This window comes from Gracilinanus agilis, chromosome 6 (assembly GCF_016433145.1).
Source record: "Gracilinanus agilis isolate LMUSP501 chromosome 6, AgileGrace, whole genome shotgun sequence".
In the NCBI taxonomy this organism is placed as follows: domain Eukaryota; kingdom Metazoa; phylum Chordata; class Mammalia; order Didelphimorphia; family Didelphidae; genus Gracilinanus; species Gracilinanus agilis.
The window spans coordinates 227,900,789-227,925,158 of NC_058135.1; the positions used below are offsets into that span (position 1 = coordinate 227,900,789).

Consider the following 24,370-nt stretch of genomic DNA (forward strand, 5'->3'; position numbering starts at 1 on the left):
ACCACGCCCCCTCCCGCCAAAGCCACACCCCTCACGATCCACCAATCGCACGGCCTGAGGCGGGGCCCTCGGTGGGCCCGCCCCCTGGTCGAGCGTCCTCTTCACCCCCCTACCCCGCCTCCGCGGAGCTGCGGCCGGTTGCCGGTCCCCTCACCTCCCAGCTAATCCTCCCCATTCCCATCCGATTGGGAAGGGGTTATCGCGTATACCCCGCCGACCCTCGGGCTTAGCTTCCCAGCTGTAAATTGAGGGGGGTGGACTCCAATTCCCTTTAAAGTCTCTTCCCGCATTAATTCCTCCGATCCTCCCGGGACTGAGTTGTCTCTTCTCCGACGAGGTCGGGACTCTCCCACAGGCACCTCCTGCTGTCCCGAGCGGGACAGCGGAAAGAGGCCACCCGGGATCCCCGCGAGCAGGGTCTCTTCTCTGCGAGGACCAGAGAAAAAAGAGATCACGGGAGGAACTTTCCGACCAACTCCGGAGCAGCAGTAGGGGAATAAGGCTGCTAGGGTAGGGGACATCCAAGGTCAGAGACCCCCTGGGGTGTGCGGAGTATGCTGATGCTGAGCCCACCCACATTCGAGCCCAGCTCCCGAGGCTGAGAAGTGAGACGTCGAGGCTACCATATCCTACCCCCTTCCGCCCCCAGGGCCGACTGCTCTCTGCCCCACTAGAGTTCCCCCAGCCCCTAGATTCCATTCAAGTAGAGTGCCAAGACAGAAGAGGGGCTGGGGATGAGAGACCACACCGAAGCTCTGCCTCCCCCCAACCTCAACTCGTCTCAGTCCCTAGCTCGGGCCAGCCTGGCGCTACGGGTAGGGGTGCAAGCTGGGTTAGTGCTACCTTCACAGAGGAAGGTCTCATCGTCCACACTTTCTCCAAACCACTCCCAGACCCAGCCTCAGAGAAACCCCAGCCCTTCAACTCTCCTCCCTTTCACAGGCAAATTCCTCTGCTACATCTGCGTTTCCACCTCCTCCCCCCATTAAGCCTCGGCAATCTGGTTTCAATCCTCCCCACTCTTAAGAAACAGCCCAGTCCAAGGTCACCTGGCGTCCTAATTCAAACCACCAAATCGTGGGTTCCTCATCCGGCAGACCTCCGCTTTTCACTGCTCACTTCTGGCCTCTCTCCTTCCAGGGCTTCCCTTCTCCCCTACCTCTTGGAATACTTCCTTGGAATTGAAAATCAGGCTTCCAGCCTTGGCCCCGTGATCTTGGGCCAAACTGACTTACCCTTCTGAACCCATTTCCTGGGGATAAGGTGGAGGTATAATGAGTTGCAGCACTCAGGCGCATCGTGGGGTGGAAGATAGAGGTAGGGATTTGAAGTCTCTGAGACCAGGCTTGAAATATGGTAGCTGTGACCCTTAGCAAGTCACTCAGTCTCTTAGGCTCCTTCCTTTCTTCCTCCCCCTCAGACCATAAAAATGCATGTAAAGCAGCGTTGAAGCATCACCTATACACGAAGTCCCAAAAGTCTTGGTGCAGCTTTGTGCTCTAATGGTTTCAAACTGCACAAAGACTCTGGGGACATCTGTTTTCTCACTTGTCAGCTCTTTGCCCAGGACTCCCTCAATGTCATTAGCTAGGAAGGATATGAACCTAAGTCTCTTCTGACTGACTTGAGTATAGCATCCTTTTCCCTACCTCTCCCATTACCCCTCTCAACACATGCCAAACTAGACCATTAGGATGATCCATCCTTCCCTCTTTGTCTTGGGATCTTGTCCCTCCTGCTGGTCCATTCTTTCAACCTGAAGTCTCTTCTATCTAATCTTCTTTGAAGCTCATCTTAGCTCTGGCATTCCTCAATCCCTTCCCCATTACTTCATACCCTTTCTACACAAGGTCAGACCAAACCCTTCTGCCTGGCACTTCATTCCCTCCATGATATAAGTCTAGCCTTGATCCCCAAATGTGAACCCAGCCAGGTCCCTTCCCTGGTTTTTGTGTGCATTGCTGCTGCCTTCCAGCCCTGCTTCCAGGCTTAGTCAGCCTGGGAACATCTCCCCTTGCCAAATCTTACCAAGGGCCCACTATGTTCTGCCACCTCCAGGAGCCCCTTGGGTTGCTCCCCCACTAGAGCCCTCAGCTGTGCCTCCAATTCACTCAATCCTGCCAGTTTCTACACAGACAGCCTCACCTACTGCTGGGCCTCATGATGTCATTATTTCTTGTCTTTGCTCTCTGGTAAGATGCTAAACACCTCACGTGCAGAGACTCTACCAGGGCAGCTCACATGTAGCTGAGCACTCCTCCCCAACAAAGTTGGGCCCACAGTCCCTCTTTCCTGCTCTCCGAATGTCCTGACCTCACAATTTAAGATTCAGAAGAGACCTTATTATGTCACCTAGTACAACTTCTACCGGATGCATTAATACTGTGTAGAACATCCAGTAATGGGCTGTGGGGAAACTTATTTGAAGTCAAAACCTACTTCCTTACAACTTCTCCCACTGTTCCTAGTTTTGCCCTTTGGGACCAATTAAAAAACTAAGCCCTCTTCCACATAATAGTAATTCAGATTTTGTTTGAAAACAGTACCCATTTCCCCAAGTTCTGGGCTCACATCTCCAAGTGACTACTGGTAATCTCCATCTTAAATCTTGATTTTGGTGTGTCAAAATTAAGAATGTGACTGTCTCCAACCCACCCCCCCCCAAAAAACCTCATGAACTCCTCCCCTTGACTTCCCTATTTCTGTTGAAGGGATCACAATCCCCCCTGGTCACCCAGGCTTGAATCCTTGAAGTCATTCATTTTTCATGGTTCCTTCTCCCTCACAGCCAATCTGCTGCCAATTCTAGCTCCAATAATCTCTTCAATCTGTTCCCTTCTCTTCATAATTACTGCCACTAGCCTAGTTTGGACCTTTATCACCTTTAGCCTCAACTATTCTAACAACCTCCCAGCTGATATCCCCAAGTTCAGTCTCTCCCCTCTATTCTATTCTTCAGACAACTGCTAAAATCACCTTTTTAATACACAGGCTGGGGGACAGCTGGGTGGCTCAGTGAATTGAGAGCCAGGCTTAGAGTCAGGAGGTCCTGGGTTCAAATTTGGCCTCAGACACTTCCCAGCTGTGTGACCCTGGGCAAGTCTCTTAACCCTCATTGCCTAGCCCTTACCACTCTTCTGCTTTGGAGCCAATACACAGTATTGACTCCAAGACAGAAGGTAAGAGTTTAAAAAAATACACAGGCTGGACTCTGCCATTTTCTTGCTCAAAATACTTCCATAGCTCCCTACTGCTTAAAGCAGAAAAATAAAAACTCCTTACTCTGGTAGTCAAAGCCTCCATAACTTGGCTCCAACCACCCTTTCTAGCCCTATTTCATAATTGTCTACTGTACTGCAGCCAGAGTGTTCCAGTCTTGGCCTGCACTATCCCTTCTCCAGACTTCATCTGAGCAGACCATCCCCAGTGCCAGCAATGCCTTCCCTCACTGCCTCCTCCATGAAGGATTTCCTGATCCCTCCAAGTGAAAGGGCCCGCCCTGCTCTTCCAGTGTTCCTGTGCATTTGGCTGGATGCATCTCTTGCCCTCACATTTTCAGAGTCAACCTTATGGCAGAATTCCTCAGGCATATCTGCATTTTCTCCTCTGCCTCACTCCCTACCTCATTAGACTGGCAGGTAACTCAGGGCAGGGAACAAGCCGCTTCTTGTTTTCTCTTCATTTCAACTGGTCCACCTGGTGGCTTCCCTCTGGATGGGTTAGAACAGCCTGTAAAGCCACAGAACTGGAGACTGGACCTCTGGGTCCAACTCCTGGCTCTGGCTCTTAGAAACCAAGTGACCAAGGCCAAGTTCCCTAGTGGGAGGCTCAGTTGCTTTATCTGTCCTCCAAAGGCTCTGTGGTATCACCTCTACTTAGAAAATGGAGGCAGTGGCCTACCTACCTTCAGGCTTGGGAAGAAAGGATTCAGTAAGAACTGTCATTCTGGAGTATCTGAAGGCAGAGGGGACAAACTGAAATGGGATGGGACCCTACGCAAGGATCCCTAGAGGTGCATATTGACATCAGTTTAAAAATGTAATGTTCTCTATGGTTTGGGGCACTTTTATTGTTAAATATTTCCTTATTCCATTTTAATCTGGTTCAGGCCTCCCCTTTGATACAAGCCTGACTATGTCTCACACTCCTTGCTTGAAGGGAGACAAAGGCTTTTCCTCCAAATAACCTTCTAAGGAAGGTAGTACTGGGGTTATTATCTCTATTTTACAGACAAGAAAACAGGAGGCTCAGAGAAATGAAAAGGCTTGCCCCCAGGCCACTTAGAATGCTACAGAAATTGGAAGTATCAGGTCCCCACAGTTGGGGGTCTGAATAAGAGAAAAGCAATGGGGGCTGTGGGGGGGGAGGGGGGTGTGTGGATCTGAGGACATAAGGGACTGGGTTTCCTCACTCTCCCTTGTGTTCTAGGTCCTAATCCTGACGTCTCCTCCTTCCCCATTCTTCCATATTGAAGGAGCCTAATGCCCTCATTGGTCTGCTGCCCACAAACCAGTGCTTTGTCAGTAAGAGTGCTTGTGTCAGGCTCCCTCCAGCCATGTTCTTTGCTCTCTGAGGAATACAAGAGGTGCCTGGAAGCTTATGTGAGGGGCAGACAGGAAATGTACAGAATAGCCCCTCCTGCCCACTGCCCAAGTTTCTGATGGCAATGAAAGTTAAGGGAGCCCTGGATCTGTGGACACCTCTGACTGGGAATTACAACTTTGTGGGGTGGCTATGACTTCTCAGCTTCCACACAAAGTTCCACAGTACAAGGGATCAGGCTCTCTGAACATGGAGCCAAGAGCCTGAGGCACCAGGCTTGACTCTGGCACTTGACCCCTAAGCTTTCCAAATAGCAGCTTGCTCTCCTCTAAAACAAGGTGTAATATTCCCTGTGCTACTTGCCTCTCAGGGATCAATTTTCAAGAATCAGAGGCCTCTGTTGTTGCTTCTGGAGCAGCTTCTCTGGGGCCTCTTCCAGCTCCCCAAAAGACTCCCGCCAATGAGTGGAAGCCACATCTGCCTATCCCACCTCACCTCCCCAACCTCATCCCAGATACAGGGGCCTGGACACTGCTCCAGTCTCTTTAATTTGTGAGGTGTTCTACCATCACACTCTTGCCTCACTGTCCAGAAAATCAGGGGTCCAAGCAGGGCAGGCCTCCAGAATTAGGCTGGGATTTGGGCAGGAGTCTCTGGGGTAAGAGTGATGAGGGAATTGCTGGCCTGAGCAAGTTCAGAGATGGACACTCGTCCTCGTTGGCGGATGAATTGGGCCACAGCTGCCATCTCCTCCGGTGTGATATAGATGAACTTGCCACGGTCATCAATCACACCTGAAGAGACAAAAGTGTTAGTCCATGCCCCTTTGGCTGCTAATGTCCCTATCCTCAGGAATGCATTTCCACTATTAAGATCCTCTCTCTTTCCTCAATTTTAGTCAACTCCCACCCCACCAACCTTCCAGTAGCCTTCACCAGTAGATACTGCCTTCCAGGCCCAACCTCCCTTCAATTCTTGCTAATGCTTTCTCAATTTACCTGTCACCTCTGAGTGTGGGCATTTGCTGGATAGGGCCCTCTGGCTAGGAACCCTTCTCTCTTCCAAGAGACTAATAAAAATCGTCCTAGACAGAACAGTGAGGCCACAAACCTGACGATGGGGGGCTGAATTATGGATGTGCAATCAGTCTCCTGAACTTGGGGATGGGATTTAAAACAGGCCAACATGGTACTTCCCCTTTCCTCACCTGTCAGAGTGCCGTCAGCCAGCAGGTCCTGCACTCGGTTAATAGCATCCTATGGCAAGAAAGGGAAACTATCCTTAGCAGGGAGCCAGGAAAAGTCAATCCTCCTAGTAATGTGTCCTTCAGATTCTAAATTCCCTGGATATTCTGCATAAAAGTGGGAGAAGAATCATCTCATTCTTCTAACCCTCCCTCTTGGGACCTCCTCTGGGAAGGATTTTTTCTTTGGTATGTCTGGACACCCCCATTCTATATCCTAGGGGAGATGTTGGGGGGGTGTTGTCTCCCAGGCACTCAACAGTGGGAGGCTCTGGCAAGGGACTAGTACCATAGGGAGGAGTGTTGTCACGGTAACTGGTTTGGGCAGCTTTGGCTGGGGGGTGTTTGGCTGCTTCTTTCTTGTCCCTTCTTCCCTACTGGGGTCTTAGGCCCCTAGTTTGAAGAGATGCAAATCTGGATCTTGAGCCAATCTATAACTACCACTCTGGACTCTACCTGGGTTCGAAGGCCCACGTGGGATGCTAGGTCCTCCAAGAGCACAACTTTTGCTTGCTGTAGAGACAGGAGAGAAGAGAACCATGAATACCTCCAGTTCAAGCCCCACAGCACAAGGTTATTCCTGGATCCATTTTATACATATACATGTAAAGGTCTTAACATAATCACTTATGGCTAGGCCCTGCCCTCAGGAACTTCCATACAGGAAAGAAGTGGTGAGTTGGGGAAAAGTAATCATAGACACGAAAATCCACATGGACCCCCAAACCCATCTGCTGATGTTCTTTCTCTCATCCTTTTCTTTTGTGTCTCTCATTGTCTCAAGCTGTCTTCTCTCTATTTCTCTTGCTGTCATTTATTTAAGAGGGACCCAGACATAGGTAAAGGCCCTATCCTCAGGCCCTATCTACCATTCTAAAAAATCTAAATACATGCACATGGACAGCATTCATGCACTCAACAAATATTTCTTAAGGGTCAGAGATACAATTTTAGATGAGACATAGCTCCTGCAATTATGAAGGGAAAGGGGAGAGAGAGAGGGAGTGGGAGAGAAAAAGAGGGAGAGAAGGAGAGACAGAGGGCGGAAGGGAAGGAGGGAGTGAGAGAATGAGTATGTGTGCACATATATACAGGAGATAAACACAGCTATTCATAAGACAATATCACATGATAAGTACATCAGAAACATACAAAGCAAGTATTCTATAAGGTAAGAGACATTTCATATAGAATCCAGGAAATATTCCTATTATTTGTTTTTGATTAAGTTCAGGTTTTTAAAAAATTCTAACATTATATAAAGTCTGAGGGGGAAGGCTGTTACTGACGGGAGGTCATGGAAGGCTTCATGGAGGAGGTTTATCTGGAGTTAAACTAGAACATAAATATGAGACCAAGATTTGAGGGGAAAAAGCTGGAGGAAATATTATTTTAAGATGATGGGAGGGAGAATATTACCAAAGGCAACTTTTTTGAGTCTCAAGAAATGGAGATAGAGAAATACTGCTCCTCAGTCAGAAACAAAAGGTAAAGATAAATCAGTGCTATTCTGGGTGGGAATGGCCCAACAGGGCCCCTAGAATCAGCAAATTGTAGATTCCAGCTTCCAGATCTCCCTTTTTTTGTGACTACAGTAGGCTTCCTGAGGGCAAGGCTTGGCTCTCACACTCCTGTCTCTCCAAGATCCTCAGCTCCTCAGTGTAATATTGGGACTTGAAACTTGTCTCCTCTGAAGATTGGCCAAGGCCTGGGTGGCCTACATTAATATGTATGAGTTGCTCTTATTTCCTTTATCACTTGCCCATAGAGAAAGTACAAACAGGCAGTGCTAGGAGGACAGAGGAGCCCAAGGTATTGATTGCATCCAGGGCAGACAGAGCCTTGTCCTGGGGTCCCCTACACACTTTTTTTTCTTTTAAACCCTTACCTTCTGTCTTGGAACCAATAATGTGTATTGGTTCCAAGGCAGAAGAGTGGTAAAGGCTAGGCAATGGTGGTTAAGTGACTTGCCTAGGGTCACACAGCTAAGAAGGGTCTGAAGCCAGATTTGAACCCAGGACCTCCCCTCTCTAGGCCTGACCCTCAATTCACTGAGCCACCCAGCTACCCACCCCCAGCCCCCACATTTTCAAGGACAGCCCCATGAGACAGGATTACTGTTCCCCAAGGGCAGTGGCTTCAATGCTGTCTCGCCAGATTGAGAACTAGACAGGAAACAGCACATAGTCCCCACCTTCCCTACATAGGTACAAACCACCAGCTATCCTCATCCCAGCAAATGGCATAAGTGAAGAAAATCTATAGCTGGAGCTAAAGAATGTGGGTTTGACTTCTAAGTCTGCTACTTGTACCTGTGTGACCTTATACAAGTCCCTTTCCTTTCCTAGGTGAGTTCCTTCATCTGTAAATAAAGTGCTAGAGATCAGGAGATCTCTAAAGTCCCAGTGAAGTCTTCCAAATATCTGAGTGGTTTTGAGGACTGGGCTGAAAATGTGAACAGTATACACAAAGATTGGAAGAAACTTCAGAGAAGTGGTACCTTAAAGGAGGGTGTGCTTGTGCTAAGAGCCATCACTAGGATGGGTCCTACCCTAGAATAGGGACATGTGAAAGAGGCACCCTCTGTACAGGACTGCCAGAGAAAGCTTTTCTTAGGATATCATAGGGTGGGAAGCTGCTGGAGACCTACAAGGAATGAAGCTCAGGGATTCAGGGAGAGCTTATGAGATCTCCTCTAAGTAACCTAAGAAGGCTTCCTGGAAGCAAGGGAACATCAGACTTCAGGAAATTGGGGAATCGGGGGAAGCCTTTTGCAAATGACAGAGTTTCAAAAGGGGTTGAATCTTGTTCTTGTGGAGAGGAGGGAAGGAGGAAGCCTCAGAGTGGCCTAATTGCAGTGAGCCCATCAAAGTCATTCAAGGAAGGAGCTGTACTCCCATCACTGCACATGCCTATTGAGTGACAAGAGATCCCCTCAAGAGGTAAACTAATCCCTGTCCTTTCCCCTGTTGTTCACAGTACTGTTCACAGACTGACACCAACCTTTTGATGGCACAGGCCTCTCTGAGAGTCTGGCAAATCTCACTGACCTCTTCTCAGAATCATGTCTTTTGAATTCATTAAATAAAATACATAAGACAATACCAAGGAAGCCAATTAAATTGAAATATAAGGGGCACATATATAGGGGCATGAAATATATAGGCGGCATAGTGGATAGAGCCAAGCCTAAGAGACAGGAGGTCCTGAGTTCAAATCTGACCGCAGGTACCTCCTCGTTGTGTGACCCTGGGCAAGTCACTTAACCCCAGTTGCCTAGCCCTTCTCCTTTTGTCTTAGAGTTGATACTAAGGAAGTAACTTTTTTTAATTGTATAGTTCACAAAATATTAAGAGAGACAAGCTGAAGGTGAGAACTTGTAAATTGGAGGATTACTGGATTTAGAACAGAAGGGACCCTAGAGATCATACAATGAAACTCCACAGTTTTATAAATAGGAAAACTGAGGCCCAGAGAAGGAAAATAATTTCCTCAAGTTCGTCCAGGAGGAAAGCAGCAGAGTTAGAATCTGAACCCAGGTCTCCTGCTTCCAATATGTGTTTTTTCTGCCGCACCACTCTGTCTTGTGGAAGGCACTCTGCTTGAGCCAACATCACTCGTGGGCTGTCCTTCAGACCCCTTCCTGAATCAAACCACCTGTCAGTTATTGTGGGGGAGCCAGGCTTGCTCACCACTCACTCACTGCTCGATGGGCTTCCTTGATTGCCTGGGGCGTGGGCTGAGACTCCCAGGGGCTGCAAGCTGGAAGCTTATGCAATGCCTTGCTTCAGCGCCACCCCCTGCTCCCTCTGCACTCACTCCCACAGCTCTTGCTGATGCTTCAGCCTCCCCCACTCTAAAGCTGTACCTGAAAACTTCCCCTCTCCCTTCTGGGAGTGGGGTGAGATGAGAAAGGAGTCTGGCAGCAAAGGCACCCCATCCTTTGCAATCTACATAAATGTTCCAGGTGCCACAAGATGGTGCCCCAGAGGGAAGAGCCCAGGTGGCTTAGGGGACATGTGAACAGATCTCCAACTCAACTTGCATCCCAACCAGCAGTGATGTCATCAAGTCTCCCCTCTCTAGACCTCACAAGAAGCAGATTTCTCCTCCTCAGACCAGGGGATCCCCAAGAACAAGCCATACATCCCCCTTGGGGACTCCATCCCTAACAGCTCAGGGGCCATCCAAAGACAGGTCATACCTCCTTTTTCGTATACTATCTTTACGTGGAAGTACCCAGGGTAAAGGATACTTCGTTTTGGATGGTCCTCTGGGTCTGATGGAGGGGACAGAGAACACATAACAAATGACTTGAACCTCTATACTCAGGCAAAAGAATAGGATGTCAGCCTCAGACTAAGGACCTGGAAAGCAGAGGAGCTTCTGAAAGACAGACAAGTCTATGTATATATGTGTGCATGGATATGTGTATGACTGTGCCTGTGTGCCCATAGATGTCTCTGTGTGTCCTAAGGCTTTTACTACTTCACATTTGTGTGTTCCACTGTGAATGGGACAGGCAGCTAGGTGGCACAGTAGATCGAGCACTGAGTCTGGAGTTAGAAAAGACTCTTCTTTCTAAGTTCGAACCCAGCCTCAGACATTTTCTGGCTCTGTGACCCTGTGACCAAGTCACTTAGCCCCGTTTGCCTCAGTTTCCTCATCTATAAAATGACCTGGAGAAGGAAATGGCAAACGACTGCACTACCTTTGTCAAGAAAATCCCAAATGGGGCCACTAAGAGTCAGACAAGACAAAAAATGACAGAACAACATGCAGTGGGGAAGTGTGGGTAGGTGAAGTACGCAGGCACCTTCTCTCCCTCTGTCTGTCTGTCTCTCACTCCCTTTCTCTATCTCTGCCTCTTCCTCCTCCTCTGTCTCTCTCTCCATTTTTTCTCTCTCCGTCTCTCTTTCTCTCTCTCCCTTGATCTCTCCCCCTCTCTCTTTCTATCCGTCTCTCTGTCTCCCTTTCTCTCTACCCACTCCCTCCCTTTCCCCCACCTCCTCTTTGTCTTTTTTTTTTTTGTCTCTCTCCTCTGTCTCTCTCCTTCTCCCTCTTTCTCCCCCCTCTACTTCAGTCTCTGTCTCTGAGGTCAATACCCCAATAGATAAAGCTTTTTACCTTAATGTAACTGATGAACTCACTCAGGAAGCTTCGAGACTGTGGATGACAAAGACATGAGGGTTAATGAGGGCTGGGGTGGGGGGTACCTGAGGAGGCTCCACCCTGCTTATTTGTGGCTGTACAAATTGCTGGAGAAGATGGATTGGGGCGAGGGGGGTGGCATTGGGGCTCTCAGATGGAAGGGGCTAACTCAGCAGAAATTATGGTCCAGACTGCTGAACAGCACAAAGTAGGGTCTGGGGAAGAGACACACCAAATACTGGCCCTCGGGCATCATCAAGTCCATTCTCGATCCATCCCTGAATGGAAGTCCTCTGTTAGATGGCCAAGATGCGAGGTGATCTGCCCTTGAATGACAGGGAACTCACTCTCTCATAAGACCACTGATTCCAGGCACAGAGAGCTCTGAACATGAGGCAGACACCCCGCCCCCCCCATGGGTCCCACAGGGGCCCTGACCAGACGGGCAGCCTCTCTGGGAGCTCCGGGCAGGCTCCTCAGTGCCAGAGAGGCACCACAGGAGGGCAGTGTGCGGGAGGTCCCGCTCCCTCTCACACAGGAGCTTGGAAACAGCCTTGCCCTGCCCCCTCTCTCCCATCTGTTGGCTGGCTGTATGGGCGGATGGCAAAACCAGAGCTTGGCTCTGAAGGCAGGAAGGACAGGAGGCAGGGAGGAGGTGACAGGGGACAAAGGGACGTCTGCAGTTCTGCCCTCTGATGACAAGACTGCATTGACTGGAGAACAAGGCTTCATTTACACCACCTCAAACAGGGACTCTGTGTCCTGGCCCCTGGGGCAGGCGGGGGGAGAAGCTGACTCCTGAGGACTCAATTCCTCTGTCTCTGACAGTCCGGGCACCTGCTGGCAACCATGGGGCCTGACCTTATGCTGGGGCAAGCTCCAGGCCCAAGGTGGGGACCCCAATACCTGCTCCTCTGTCATGGTCTCTGCTTCACCCTCTTCCTCCACCACGAAGGCCTCCTTCAGTTTCAGGTACTCCTCATGCTCTCGCTGCTCCTGTTCTTCCCGGGCCTTCCTCTCCTCTTCTTCCTGTTGATAGAAACCCAGGGTTCAGCTTCCCTACTATGGTACATAGCCTCCTGCCTCTGGGCTCTCCAGCGCCTGACATCCCTGTGTGACACCCTAAGGGTACAGGTCCGTGTCCCCTCACATTTGCAAGAGTGGAAAGGAAGGCTCTCCTCCAGGAGGCAAGACTGGCTCTCTTCTGGGGAGCTCCTTGCCCCCCTCCTCCAGCCTATCTCAGATCCTTCTTCACCAACATCCCTAATGGATGAGATAAGCCCTCTCCAATTTGGCCACCCTCTCCAACAGAGATCAGTCCTATCTCTCAGGTTATGGCTCTCTCAACCTGCCCCATCCCTCCCAACACTCATACTTGAGTGCTGTTCCTTTGAGAAAGACGGTCCCCACATCCCTTATCACCCAGGACATGGTTTTTCCATCAGCACTAAGCCTGAGTCCACAGGGTCAGAATTTATATACCTCTTTTAGATGAGTAATGAGAATATTCAGACTATTATAGGATTTAGAGTTGAGAAGAGCCTTAAGAAGAGCCTTATTAGTTCAATCCCTTTCATTTTACAGATGAGGAAACTGAGGCTAAGAGAGGCTTTCCCAAGGTTGCACAGCTGGTGCAGAACAGATTCTAAATCAAACCCAAAGATCCTAGGTTTATGATCTGTCCTGAAGTTTAATCAAGGCCCTGAGATTCATAGCTCTGGTCAGTTCTCTTCTCAATGAATATTCCCTGTGGAGACAAAGGTCCTGCTTGACTAAGTGGGCATTCCCTGAGAGCACAAGGCAGCTCGTTCCCTCTTCCTGCTCCTTCTATGGTCTGGGAAGGCAAGCTTAGACTCAATGACTCAGCATGGCCCCACTGCCACTAAAGGGACAAGTCAAAACACACAGCCTACAGCTGAAGGAGAAGAGACAGAAAGAAACACCACCTCCACATATACAGGAATCTCCCACTCCTCAGAACCTCTCCTACCCCCCAAGCAATCTCATCTCCAGACAGCTCTTTCTCCAAGAGGAAGGTGAGCCAGACTCGGCTGGGGAGGATGCCTGCAACCCTTCATCCAATGAACATAACCTGAAGAGATTCTCTCCAGCCACCTGCTTGGCCACAACCATACCAGGTACTTTGGGAAACCAGTGAATGATTTTTTGACTCCTTTCAGCCCTTTCCCACCATTACAGCACGCTAATTTAGGGCCTCTCTCCTTCTTGCCCTCTGTGCTACCTGCTTCTAGACTCTACCATTTCCAGATTATTAGTGTATAGATTCAGACTGCCTCAAATATACAATCCCACTTCCCCTTAAACTGGGGATCCCTGAGGCCAGGTAGCTATGTCTCCATCCCCAGGCTAAGAATGATTAGAATCATCACCAAGGGGCAAGGCCTCACCCTGGGTGTTCCTGGGGCTGCTTGTCACCAGCTCTGTCACAGACATCAAAAAGAAGAAAGCATCCTCAATTTAACAAGCCAGGCAGCTACAGACACTGCTCAGCCCACGTCTTCCAAGTTCTAAAGAGCCTTTGAGTCTCTCTGTCTTCCTCCCCTCATGACTAATCACTCATTGTATAACCTTTAGCAAGGAGCCCTCCCTGACGTGGTAGGTGGGTAGACGTGGGCTGTCGCTGTACACAAGGGACGCAACCATTCCCTCCTGCCTCCTGCCCTTCCCCAAACAATTCTCTGGGATTCAGGATAGGGCAAGAAGGCTCCAGACCAAAGTAATGAGTGTAGTGAGGATGGAAACCAGTCTCTCACATGCAACATACTTAAAATCTAACTCACCTTCCCCTGAAAACTAGCTTTTCCTGTAGACTTTCCTGTTTCTGTCAATGGCAGCTCCACCACCCTGGTCACCAAGGTTCAAGACCTCAGTCATCCCAGGCTTCTCACTTCCAGTATGGCTGAATACCAAATTCAGCCCATTTTTGGGGACATCTCTCAGATTCTCCTCTTCTGTTCTCCTCTAGCCTCTACTCTAACTTATGATTTGATTCAATTCAACTAGCATTTATTTATTGAGAAGCTATCATGTTCACTGTGCTAGGCAGTAGGGGACACAAACATAAAAGCAACAGGCCCTGTCCTCCAGGAGCTTATATTCCACTAGAGGGAAACAGCATGCATGTACATAGATAAGGCAAGTGTACAAGGTAAAAGCAAAATAATTTTGGGGATTAGGATGGCGGACAGTAACACCTAATAGAAATAGGAAAAAGTCCTCTTGTGGCACATGAGCTGAGCCTGAAAGGAAGTTAGAGAAGGCAAGAAAACACCCCATGAAGGTGGGACAACTTGTGCAAAAGGGCAAGGAGCTACAGACAACAAACCGCCCAGGAGGCCAGGCTGGCTAGACTCTAGAGCATGAGGGGTGTTCATTGATTAAATGCCTTCATGTGAGTGAGAGGTCTGCGAGGGGTCAGTCAGAGAGACCAAACAAAGAAAACCCTATGCTTTACAGTCAGCCTCTTCCTTGGACCACTTGAAGAAGTGCCTCTGTCTTGTTTCCACTTCTGTCTCAAACATCAGGATAAGTGAATAATCTACCCTGATGCTTAATCAAGGCCCGGAGATTCTTAGCTATGGCCAATTCTCTTCTCAATGAACATTCCCTCTGGAGACAAAGGCCCTGCTTGCATAAGGTAGCTTGTTTCCTCTTCCTCCTCATGGTACAGCCTTAGCTGTCTCTCTAATGTATAGTGTTTTGGGCTCTCAAGTCTACCATGAATCCTCACTGACTTCAAGAAAGACTCCAAACTCTTTAGTCTGGTATTCAAGGCTCCACTGACACACTGCCTTCTACCTTCCCAGGCTTCTTCAACATCACTCTTTCATGTACTATGTTCCAATCAAACCAGCCTACTTGTCCCTAAGGATACCACTTCTCATCCCTACCAGCTAAAATCCTCTCTGTTCTGGTCTATCAACATTAACTGGGTCAGATCATAAATTTGGTATTGGTTGAAAAATAAAGAGGGTGATCAAGGACACAGACATGGTATGCAACATAAAATAAAGCAGCAACATCATATTTGATAAACTCAAAGATCACAGTTACAAGGAAAAGGACTCACTATAAGATAAAAACCACTAGGGGCAGCTGGGTAGCTCAGTGGAGTGAGAGTCAGGCCTAGAGACGGGAGGTCCTAGGTTCAAACCTGGCCTCAGACACTTCCCAGCTATGTGACCCTGGGCAAGTCACTTGACCCCCATTGCCCACCCTTACCAATCTTACACCTATGGGGCAATAAACCGAAGTACAAGGGTTAAAAAAAAAAAAAAAAACCACTAAGAAGACTAGACAGTAACAGTATGACAGAAATTAGGTTTAGACCAGAACCTTATACTACATACCAAGAAAAGATTAAAATAAGTAAATGACCTGGTCACATCATAAATCATAAATTAGAGAGGGGCAGCTTTTGAATTTATGAATAGAAGAACCTATGAAAGGATATGAACACAGTTTTCAAAGAAAGAAATCCAAAATGCTACAAATCGATAATAACTACAAAATGCAAATTAAAACAACTTTGGAATTCCACCTCTCACTCATCAAATTGGCAAAAATAAGAAGAGGAAAATGACAAATGCTGAATGGGGTTTAGGAAAACAGGAACATAAATTCATTGTGAGTGGAGCTAAGAATTGATCCAGCTATTCTGGAAAGCAATTTAGGATTATGCCCTTAATGTTACTAAACTGTATGTACCCTTGACTCAATGATACCTACTATTGAGTCTATGTTATAAGGAGATCAAGCAAGGAGAAAAAGGAGCCATATACACAAAAATATTCATAGCAGCTCATTTTCTGGTAGTCTAGAATTTTAAAATATATTGCCCTCCTATCAGGATTCACTATAAGACTTAACAAATTATGGTACATGAATGAAATGGAATAGTATTGGGTTGTAAGATGACAAAATGGACAGTTTCTTTCTGCTCAGTGCAGAGGGGACAGTGGAAAAGCAGATTATAAAATAGAGGAAAATGGGAAGACCATCTATAAACTGATGCAAAGCAGTGTGCAGAATTAGGAAAGTGATGTATATAGTGACAAAGATATAATTTAAAAAAAAATTTTTTTTGAAGGACTACAGAAATCTGAACAATGTAATGATAAGCCATGAGTCCAAAAGACTGAAGAGGAAATTCTCACTTCCTGCCAGAGAGGTAACAAGCTTAAAATGCAGAGACAAAGATTTTCAGGCATGGCCAGGATGGGGATTTAACTAGACATATGCATGGCTATGATGAAGCTTTTTTTCTTCTCTTTTTATCTTTCTTTTCCTTCTTTCTGCTCAGTGCAGAGGGGACAGTGGAAAAGCAGATTATAAAATAGTTTTTTTAATTTTCTAGAGAAAACAAATCCTCCTCCCATCCTCCAAAGTAATTAAAATGCCACATCTTCCATAAAGCCTTTGTAGGAATAAGTTAGGGATAGATGGATTTCCAGGGTTAATTGAAGGAAGGGAATTTTGAGAGAGGCCCTGGGAAAGGATTCTGTGTAGAAAAGAACTGTGGGTCTACAACTGGAAATAACTGAACTTTGCTTCTTTCTTAGATTTTGATCAAGCTAGAGGGAGGTTTTGTCTCTGCCTACAATTCCCATCAAGCTGAAAGAGGAGTTTTGCTCTAAGATAGTGATGGGCAAACTATGGCCTGCGGGCCAGACGTGGCCCCCTGAAATGTTCTATCCAGAGGCATGACATTACTCCTAATCTAACAAATACAATAAGTAGGATATGATACAATGAAACTTTGAAAGAGTTGCCTTAGAAATAGACTGACAGAAGAGCATTTCCTTTCCTTTGGCCCCCTCTTTAAAAAAGTTTGCCCATCACTGCTCTAAGATTCTCCCTAGAAAGTTAGGATTTTTGTGGAGAAAATCTTTGACATCCAGGTAGAGGGTCTACTTAGAGGAAACTAATTTCCCTGGGACCAGTCTTCATCTAGCAGTGATCCATCTAGCAGAATTCCTATTAGCTAAGGTAATTCAAAGCTTTCCACCTATAACTTGAGTTACTTAGCAGCCAAACCCAGAGGGGTTCCCCCCCCCTTTTTCCTATTAATCATTGGTATTAACAGATAGTATTGGGGGTGTTTCTTAGATAGCATAGGGAGAATTAAGCAGGGCCTATAGAAGAAAACGAAGGCTCTCCTTTCCAAGGAGACTTAGAAAGTTGGGTGGAGTTAGTTTGGATAGATTTAGGGTCATACCTACCAGATCCTTTTATTCTTTTTTTTTTTAAATAAACTTCATTTTACACAAACCAAGGGTTTTGTGTTTCCCTGGCCCTGGGGAGTTCCTAGGTGGGTTGTAACATCTAACATCCCTCTAGGACTCTTCCATAATACGCCTTGTCCTGGCTCCCAAGCTAGAAGCGAGGTGTCCCTCCTCTGAACTCTTAGAAGACTCTGTATGCCTTATAACATCAATTACATCGTCTAGTTTGGCAGCAATAGATGCTTTGTGTTCTATCCCTTGCTACTAAAATGTGAGGTGGGTAAGAGATCGTTTCTTATTCATCTCTGGCACATGGGAGAATGGAGTTCTAGTTAAAGTTTTACTACTTACTAGTCATATAATCTTGGCCACAGCAGTTTCGGAACCATAGAATTAGAGGGAAGCCCAGAGGTCAACAAATCCACAAGTGGTCATTCAGCACTTGAACTTCAGAGTTCTCTAGAGGTGGAGGTCCCCTGGGTGTTAGTATGGATGTATCTTATGGGGGCTATGCATAGGCAGAGGAATGCCCTGTACCTCACCTTCCTTTCCTCTTCTAGACGGTGTCGCTCATCCTCTTTCTTTCGCTCCTCCTCCCGCTTGGATTCCAGGCGACGCCGCTCCTCACGCTCAGCTTCTTCCGCCTTAGGAGAAAAAACACTATGAGCTCTGGTTCTGAATACTCAGCCTACCACAATTGCCCCAGCAGGATGGGACAGGACCCTGGGCCCATTCCCTATGTGGGAAGGTCAAAGCCCAACTTGTATATAACCAACCACAGGGAAAAGAAAGGGAGGAAAGTTGGGGTCAGAGAAGAAATGCCAACAGGGAGACCCGAGTTGGGTTCAGCCTACCCTCTGGTGTTGGCCCCCTCCTCCCACAGTCGTCCACTGCTCACCTCTCGCTGGGCTTTCCTCGCCTGCTTCTCTTCCAGCTTCCTCTGTTTCTTGGCTCCAATTTTTCCTGATGGCTGAATTTCTGCAGGTTCATCACCACTTTCTTCTTCTTGGGCTAGATGTGGTCAGAGGAAGACATTGGAGCCCACAGATTGTTTAGGCAAGGGGTTGGGCAGATTTTTGCCTGTAGCAGTCCCTGGACCCTGGGCCCTGCCTTCAAGGAGCCCACTCAGCATGGGATTCTGATGCGGACAAAAACATGCCAATGTCCAGGGTGGAGATATCAACTTAAAGGGTGACTGGAATGATGGAGCATGATGGAAAAGCCTGAACTCAACAGCCTCTTAAGCCTCAGAGGGACAAGACGCTTTCTCATCATCTGGCAACAGGTAGAGTGTAGATGGGCAGTTGGGAGCCTCAAGGCTGTTGTAGTGGCCTTTGGCACTCAGGGATGAATGCCTGAATCAAAATAAGTGCCAGAAGAGACATTCTGAGGAAGCCTCGAGGGGATGAAAGACTGAACACTAGACACCACATTCCTCTTGCCTGAACTATCATTAATATCCTCCCAATTGGTCTTTCTATCTATACTCTCACTCTTCAGCAATCAGGCTTCACAATAATGCCCAAGTAATCTTCTTAAGGGGCAGGTAGGTGGTACAATGAATAAAGCCCTGGGCCTAGAGGCAGGAAAACCTGAGTTCAAATCTGGCCTCAAACACATACTAACTGTGTGACCCTGGGCAAGTCACTTAGCAACTATTTGCCTCAGTTTCTCATCTAAATGTGGGCACAATGGAGACATAAATGGGAAACCATTCTATCATCTTTACCAAGAAAACTCCATGGACAATAAATAGTCTACAAGGTCATGTAGAACAAGACATGACTGAACAACAAATCCTCCTAAAGCTCTATCCTGCTTAACAATCTTCCATGGCTCCCCATTGCCTCCCAAAGTAAACTCCTGATCCTGGCCTTCAAGGCCTTTCATAATCTGGTGCCACTGTATCATCCCAGGCTATCTCCCACTACTCTTTTTGCTATACTCCATGGCCTCTGGACTACTCTTCTTCCAGTTCTTGTCTTGGCCTGTCCTACCTCACTAACAGCTACTCCATGAGTCTGGGTCTTGACCTGGCCACCCCACCCCTCATTAGCCACCTCTGGGGTAGAATGGATATGAAAATGACTGAAGACCTCTCAAAATATTTGACCTGGTTGGGGCCTGGCTTATGCCTCTCTCTGCTTTTGGGCCTTGTCCCTGAAAGATGTCCACCCTGGCCTCCCCTGAGCTCCAAGATCCATCTCTTGTCCCTGACTATCACCTGAAATACTAGGACAACCAAGCAAAACTGGCATCTGAAGATTTGGGGCCTTTCAGGGAATAGACAGGAGGCTAACCCCCAGGGACCTTTTTCAGAGCCTGAGGGGATCAGGGGGCCTGTTGTCTCCTAGCCAAAGGGAGTGCCTGGCAGCGAGAACCCCAACCCCAATCCCTCTCACGACACCGTTCCCAAGCTCAGAACCTTCATCACACTCACAGCTCTGGCAAAGGAGCCTCCGTCCCAGCTTCCCCTTCCCATCCGGGCCTCACAGCAAGCCCTACATATAGGTTAGTGGGCTCCCCTCTCCAAGTGATCTTGCATCACCCAATTTCTAAACTGCTGCCTCAGAGATGAGCTCCAGGCAGGCAGGCAACAACATTTACTGAGTGCCTCCTATGTGCCAGGCACTGTACTCAGCCCCAGGACAACGTGCAAACCACTGGCACGTCCATTACCTTCTATTACTTCCTCCTCCTCCTCTTCAGCCCGCTGGGCCCGGCGTTGGGCCTGGAGCCTGCTCCCCATGTCTCGCCGGCGCCGGGGCCTCCCTTCAGCCCTCTCGTGCTCATGTCCCATCTGGGGCCTTGACCCCCCGGCCCCTGAAGCCGCAGCCTCCACATTTCTCTGACGCTCTTGATCTGCTGTGGAAAGAAGAGAGATCTCAGTGCACTCTTGCTAACTCAAGCACCACATGCAGCAGCTTTCCTGAGGTCGGCTCATGCCCAGGACAGTACACAGGAGGGCTCCAGGGACACAGCATCCACACCTCCAGCCCCCCACCCCCCTGCCCCAGCATCTTGACTCTTACAATATCTCAATACCCTCCTACTCATAGGATCAAATCGGGATTCCTGATCCTGCCATTCAAGGCCAACCTGGGTCCCTTCCTTTTGGGCCTCATCTCATGGCTCTCTTCTGCCAAGACCATCTCCTCCCTGTTACCCCAGAACATCATGCATATGCCCACCTGCATGCCTTTCCCCACACTGAGACCTTCACACCAAGACTCTCTCCTTTCTTGCTGATGATTCACAAAGGCCTCCCTCCTCCAATAATCCTACCCCACCTATCCAGCTTCACATGGGGCTTCTCCCTGCTAGGAGCTCCCAGGTACCTTGGATCTGAGTGACCAAACCAAGGAATATGGTCTCTGTTTTCTTGGCATTTCAGGTGCACGAGACCCTGGAACTACCAGTTATCTCCCTGGTCACTGGCTTCAGTGAATGTGTGCTCAGCCATATGGAAAACAGGAACATGGACCTGTGTCCCATCCTCCCAGGGATAGCCAGTTTGCAGGACTTATCTCGGACACAACCACACCTAGGCCTCACTACAGCCCAACGTGGCACTACTCCATCCCCTCCAGGGCCTATGAAGGCTACACTAGGGATGAGCCCTCAGGATCTGACCAGGTAACCCAGCATACCCACTCTTTAGATCACCTTAACACAGCCATCACCCCAGTTCAGGCCCTCATGTCCTCCTGCCTAGACTACTGTAATGGCCTCTTCATAAGTTTCCATGTCCCAAACTTCTCTCCTCTCCAATCCAATCCATCTTTTTCACAACTGCCAAAGTGATTTTCCTAAAGCTCAGGTCTGACCATGTTATACCTCTCCTCTAACTCCAAGGGTTCTGGATTACCTCGGGGAACAAATATAAATTCCTCTGCTTGGCATATAAAGTCATTCCCAGGGGGTAACTAGCTGGTTCAGTGGATAGAAAGCGAGGCCCGAAATAGGAGGTCCTGCATTCAAATCTGACCTCAGATACTTCCTAGTATATGACCCTGGGCAAGTCACTTAATCCTCATTGCTTAGTCCTTACAACTCTTTTTGCCTTGGAACCAAAAACATATTAATTCCAAGATAAGATTTTTTTTTAAATTAAAAATTAAAAAAATAACATCTTTTCCAACAGGCTCCTTTTCACCTGTCTATCCCCATTATATGATACAATTCTTCCTCTACTTTATGGCCCAACCAAACTGGCCTTCTTGCTATTCCTCACAATCACACAAATTCAACTCAAATATCCAAATGTTTTAGGAAATGAAGATCCAATACCATCAATTATGCAGAGCCATAAGAAGGAAGAGAACTGGATAGATTCTAACTAACAGCTTTCTGCTGTGATGAAATCTGAGGCAATTCACTTTTGTAGTAGGCTTGAAGAAACACAAGGCCTGCTGAAAAGTTGTCCTATTGTTCCATTGTCATACTGTGTCTCTTTTGATAAGAAAATGCTATTTTTTAAACTTCCAACTTCCACCTTAGAATAAAAACTGTGTACTGGTTCCAAGGCAAAAGAGCAGTAAGGACTAGGCAATTGAGGAGGGGGAACCTAAATGACTTGACCAGGGTCACTCAAACTAGGAAGTATCTGAGGCCACATTTAAACTCAGGACCTTCTATCTCTAGGCCATCCACTGAGTCACATAGCTGCCCTATCTGCTTTTCTTTTGACAGCTCTGACCCCAGTCCTAATCACCTTCCAAGGTCTGCACCAGGCTGAGAGTTGAGGGACTTCCTGAGCACTTCCCCTGCCTCACATATAGGCCACTTAGAACTTTAGACTTAAAAAGTACTTTACAGAGGCAGCTAGGTATTTCAGTGGAGAGAGAGCCTGGCTTAGAGAAAAGAGGTCCTGGGTTCAAATGTGGATTCAAACACTTCCTAGCTGTGTGATCCTGGGCAAGTCACCTAACCCCAATTGCCTAGCCCTTGACACTCTTCTGCCTTGGAACCAATTTTTCATATCAAGTCTAAGACAGAAGGTGAAGGTTTTTTAAAAAAAATTAACTTACAGAGATCAGGTTCCCACCTCTGAGGAGGCCAGACAGACCACCTTAGAAAGGACAATTAGGTAACAGATAACCAATAAGTAACACAAAGCAAGAAGGAATCTTTGAGTTTTAGGCAGGCCTCTTAGCCATTCCTACCTGTCAGACCTCAGGGAGGTCTATGTCTCTGGGTCTGTCTCCTGGGTGAGTGGGAAGGAAATGGGGTATGTATGTGGCAGAGTGCCACAAAAATGGGTAGAAGTGTTGGGTTAGTGTTGCTGTAGGTAAAGAAGGTTATGGTGAGGCCATATGGTGAGGTAAGCGGGGAAAACTCAGATCACCAAGAAGCCTAATCCTGAAACAGACCTGAGTGCAGAAGAGGAAAGGAGCAAGAAGGGGACCTGGCTGCCCCCACTCAGGCAATGCCAGTTGCAGTGTTATATAAATGTGAGATTCTGACTTTGCAGGAAGCCTTGCAGAGTGATTGCCACCCACTTCCAACCACTCTGGCTTTACCCACCTCCTCAGTTCCCAGCCACCCCCAAGGCCCAAAATGAAGACAGCAAAGTACACTACTCACTCCTTCAACAAGAACATAGTGGAGAAATAAGGAGGTGGGCCTGCCAGACCAAGGAGGATCTGAATCACAAAGGATGAGGAGTCCTAGGGAGGAAGTGTAAGAAAGAAATGATCCCTGGAATAGACAATGATAGCTGTCAAAGGAAACCCAATGAAACCAGGTGCAAGCATTTGCATGTGATGTGGAAGTTGCTGGGAGTACACACATATGTAAAAGGGGCAGGGAGCAGGAATTTTGCGTGTATCCAGAAGGAATCTGTGTCTATGTGTAACAAAATGGTTGTTTATGTCTATATAAGGCAGAGAGGGAATGAGAAAGATGGAATAAGTGTGAAATTGTGCACAAGAAGGGAAAAAATACTTCCATGAATGCATGAGGGAAGGCAGCTAGGTATTGCAGTAGATAGGGCTTGGAGTCAGATATCTGAGTTCAAATCTGAACTCAGATGCTTCCTGGTGACCCTAGGCAAGTCAATTGATCGTGTCTGCTCATCTATAAACTAAGCTGGAGAACTGCACACCATCCTAGTATCTTTGCCAAGAAAACCCCAAAGGGGGTCACGAAGAGTGAGACATGACTGAAATGACTAACATGAAGAAAAGAATAATGGTTTAATGATTTTTATATGTATGTGTGTAAGTAAAAGGATGGAAATTTGTATATGTGTGAGGAATGGAAGCTGAATGTCACGAAAGGAATTCGAATATATGTATGTGAAAGGGAGGAAAATAGTAGGCATACACTTTTCTATATTTCTGTTTTGGTCCTCATTTGCCAGCAGACTCCTGTGCCCTAGGCATGGGACAATGATCTGAATATCTTCAAGCTGTGCTTTGCTGTGGGGAGAGGGGAGGGAAGCCCCTGCTGAGAGGTTTCACCTGAAAGGAGTTTATGAGAAAAGCATAGGAATAATAATTACAATCACAGTCACAGGGATTTGGAATTTCCAAAAGTGTTTTATATAGAGTGTCACATTTAACCCATCAGAAAACAGACAGTAAAGAGTACAGTTGTGCCAGGCAGTAGAGGAGATATATAGTGCTAATTTCTATATAGTTTTTGCCCTCATGAAACACAGTCTAGTAGGGGGATAAGGTACAAACACAGGTAATTAAAATACACAATGTTACCTAATAAGTGCACTGGAGTTGCTAAACAAAGTGATTAGTAAGTTATCAATTAGATGAGGAAGATGTTGAATTGGGCTTTAATACATGGATGGTACCATAGGAAAATATAGGAAGGAGGGCATTCCAGACATGTGGAATAAGCCAAATAGTGAAATGACTTTACTGGAGCAAAGCTTTCCAGTTTGGTTTGGGGGGGTTGAGTACAAAGAAGGGAATAATACAGCAAGGACAGAAAGAAAAGCCAAAACCAGGGGGCAGCCAGGTGGCTCAGTGGATTAAAAGCCAGGCCTAGAGACCAAAACTGGCCTCGAATATTTCCTAGCTGTGTGACCATGGCCAAGTCACTTAACCTCTTTTGCTGAGAAAGAGAGGGAGGGAGGGAGGAAGAAAGAAAGAGAGAGAGAGAGAGAGAGAGAGAGAGAGAGAGAGAGAGAGAGAGAGAGAGAGAGAGATAAGAGAGAGAGAGAGAGAGA

At 47.4% G+C, this 24,370-nt stretch overlaps 1 protein-coding gene across 2 annotated transcripts in view; it reads right to left on the reverse strand.

Moving 5' to 3' along the window:
- Window positions 1–5,071: 5,071 nt before the first annotated feature.
- Window positions 5,072–24,370, reverse strand: part of DDRGK1 (DDRGK domain containing 1) — a 25,275-nt gene continuing 5,976 nt past the window's right edge. Inside the window, exons 2-9 of one of the 2 annotated variants that reach the window (XM_044682373.1) lie at window positions 19,861–20,043; window positions 18,080–18,192; window positions 17,724–17,825; window positions 11,843–11,965; window positions 10,913–10,951; window positions 6,242–6,298; window positions 5,750–5,798; window positions 5,072–5,336 (exon numbers count right to left, since the gene is read on the reverse strand). In XM_044682373.1, coding sequence (XP_044538308.1) covers window positions 5,170–5,336; window positions 5,750–5,798; window positions 6,242–6,298; window positions 10,913–10,951; window positions 11,843–11,965; window positions 17,724–17,825; window positions 18,080–18,192; window positions 19,861–20,043 — 833 coding nt within the window. In that variant the 3' untranslated portion in view covers window positions 5,072–5,169. Of the gene's footprint in view, window positions 5,337–5,749; window positions 5,799–6,241; window positions 6,299–10,912; window positions 10,952–11,842; window positions 11,966–17,723; window positions 17,826–18,079; window positions 18,193–19,860; window positions 20,047–24,370 lie in introns of both variants that reach the window. The other variant, XM_044682372.1, reaches the window with a different exon arrangement.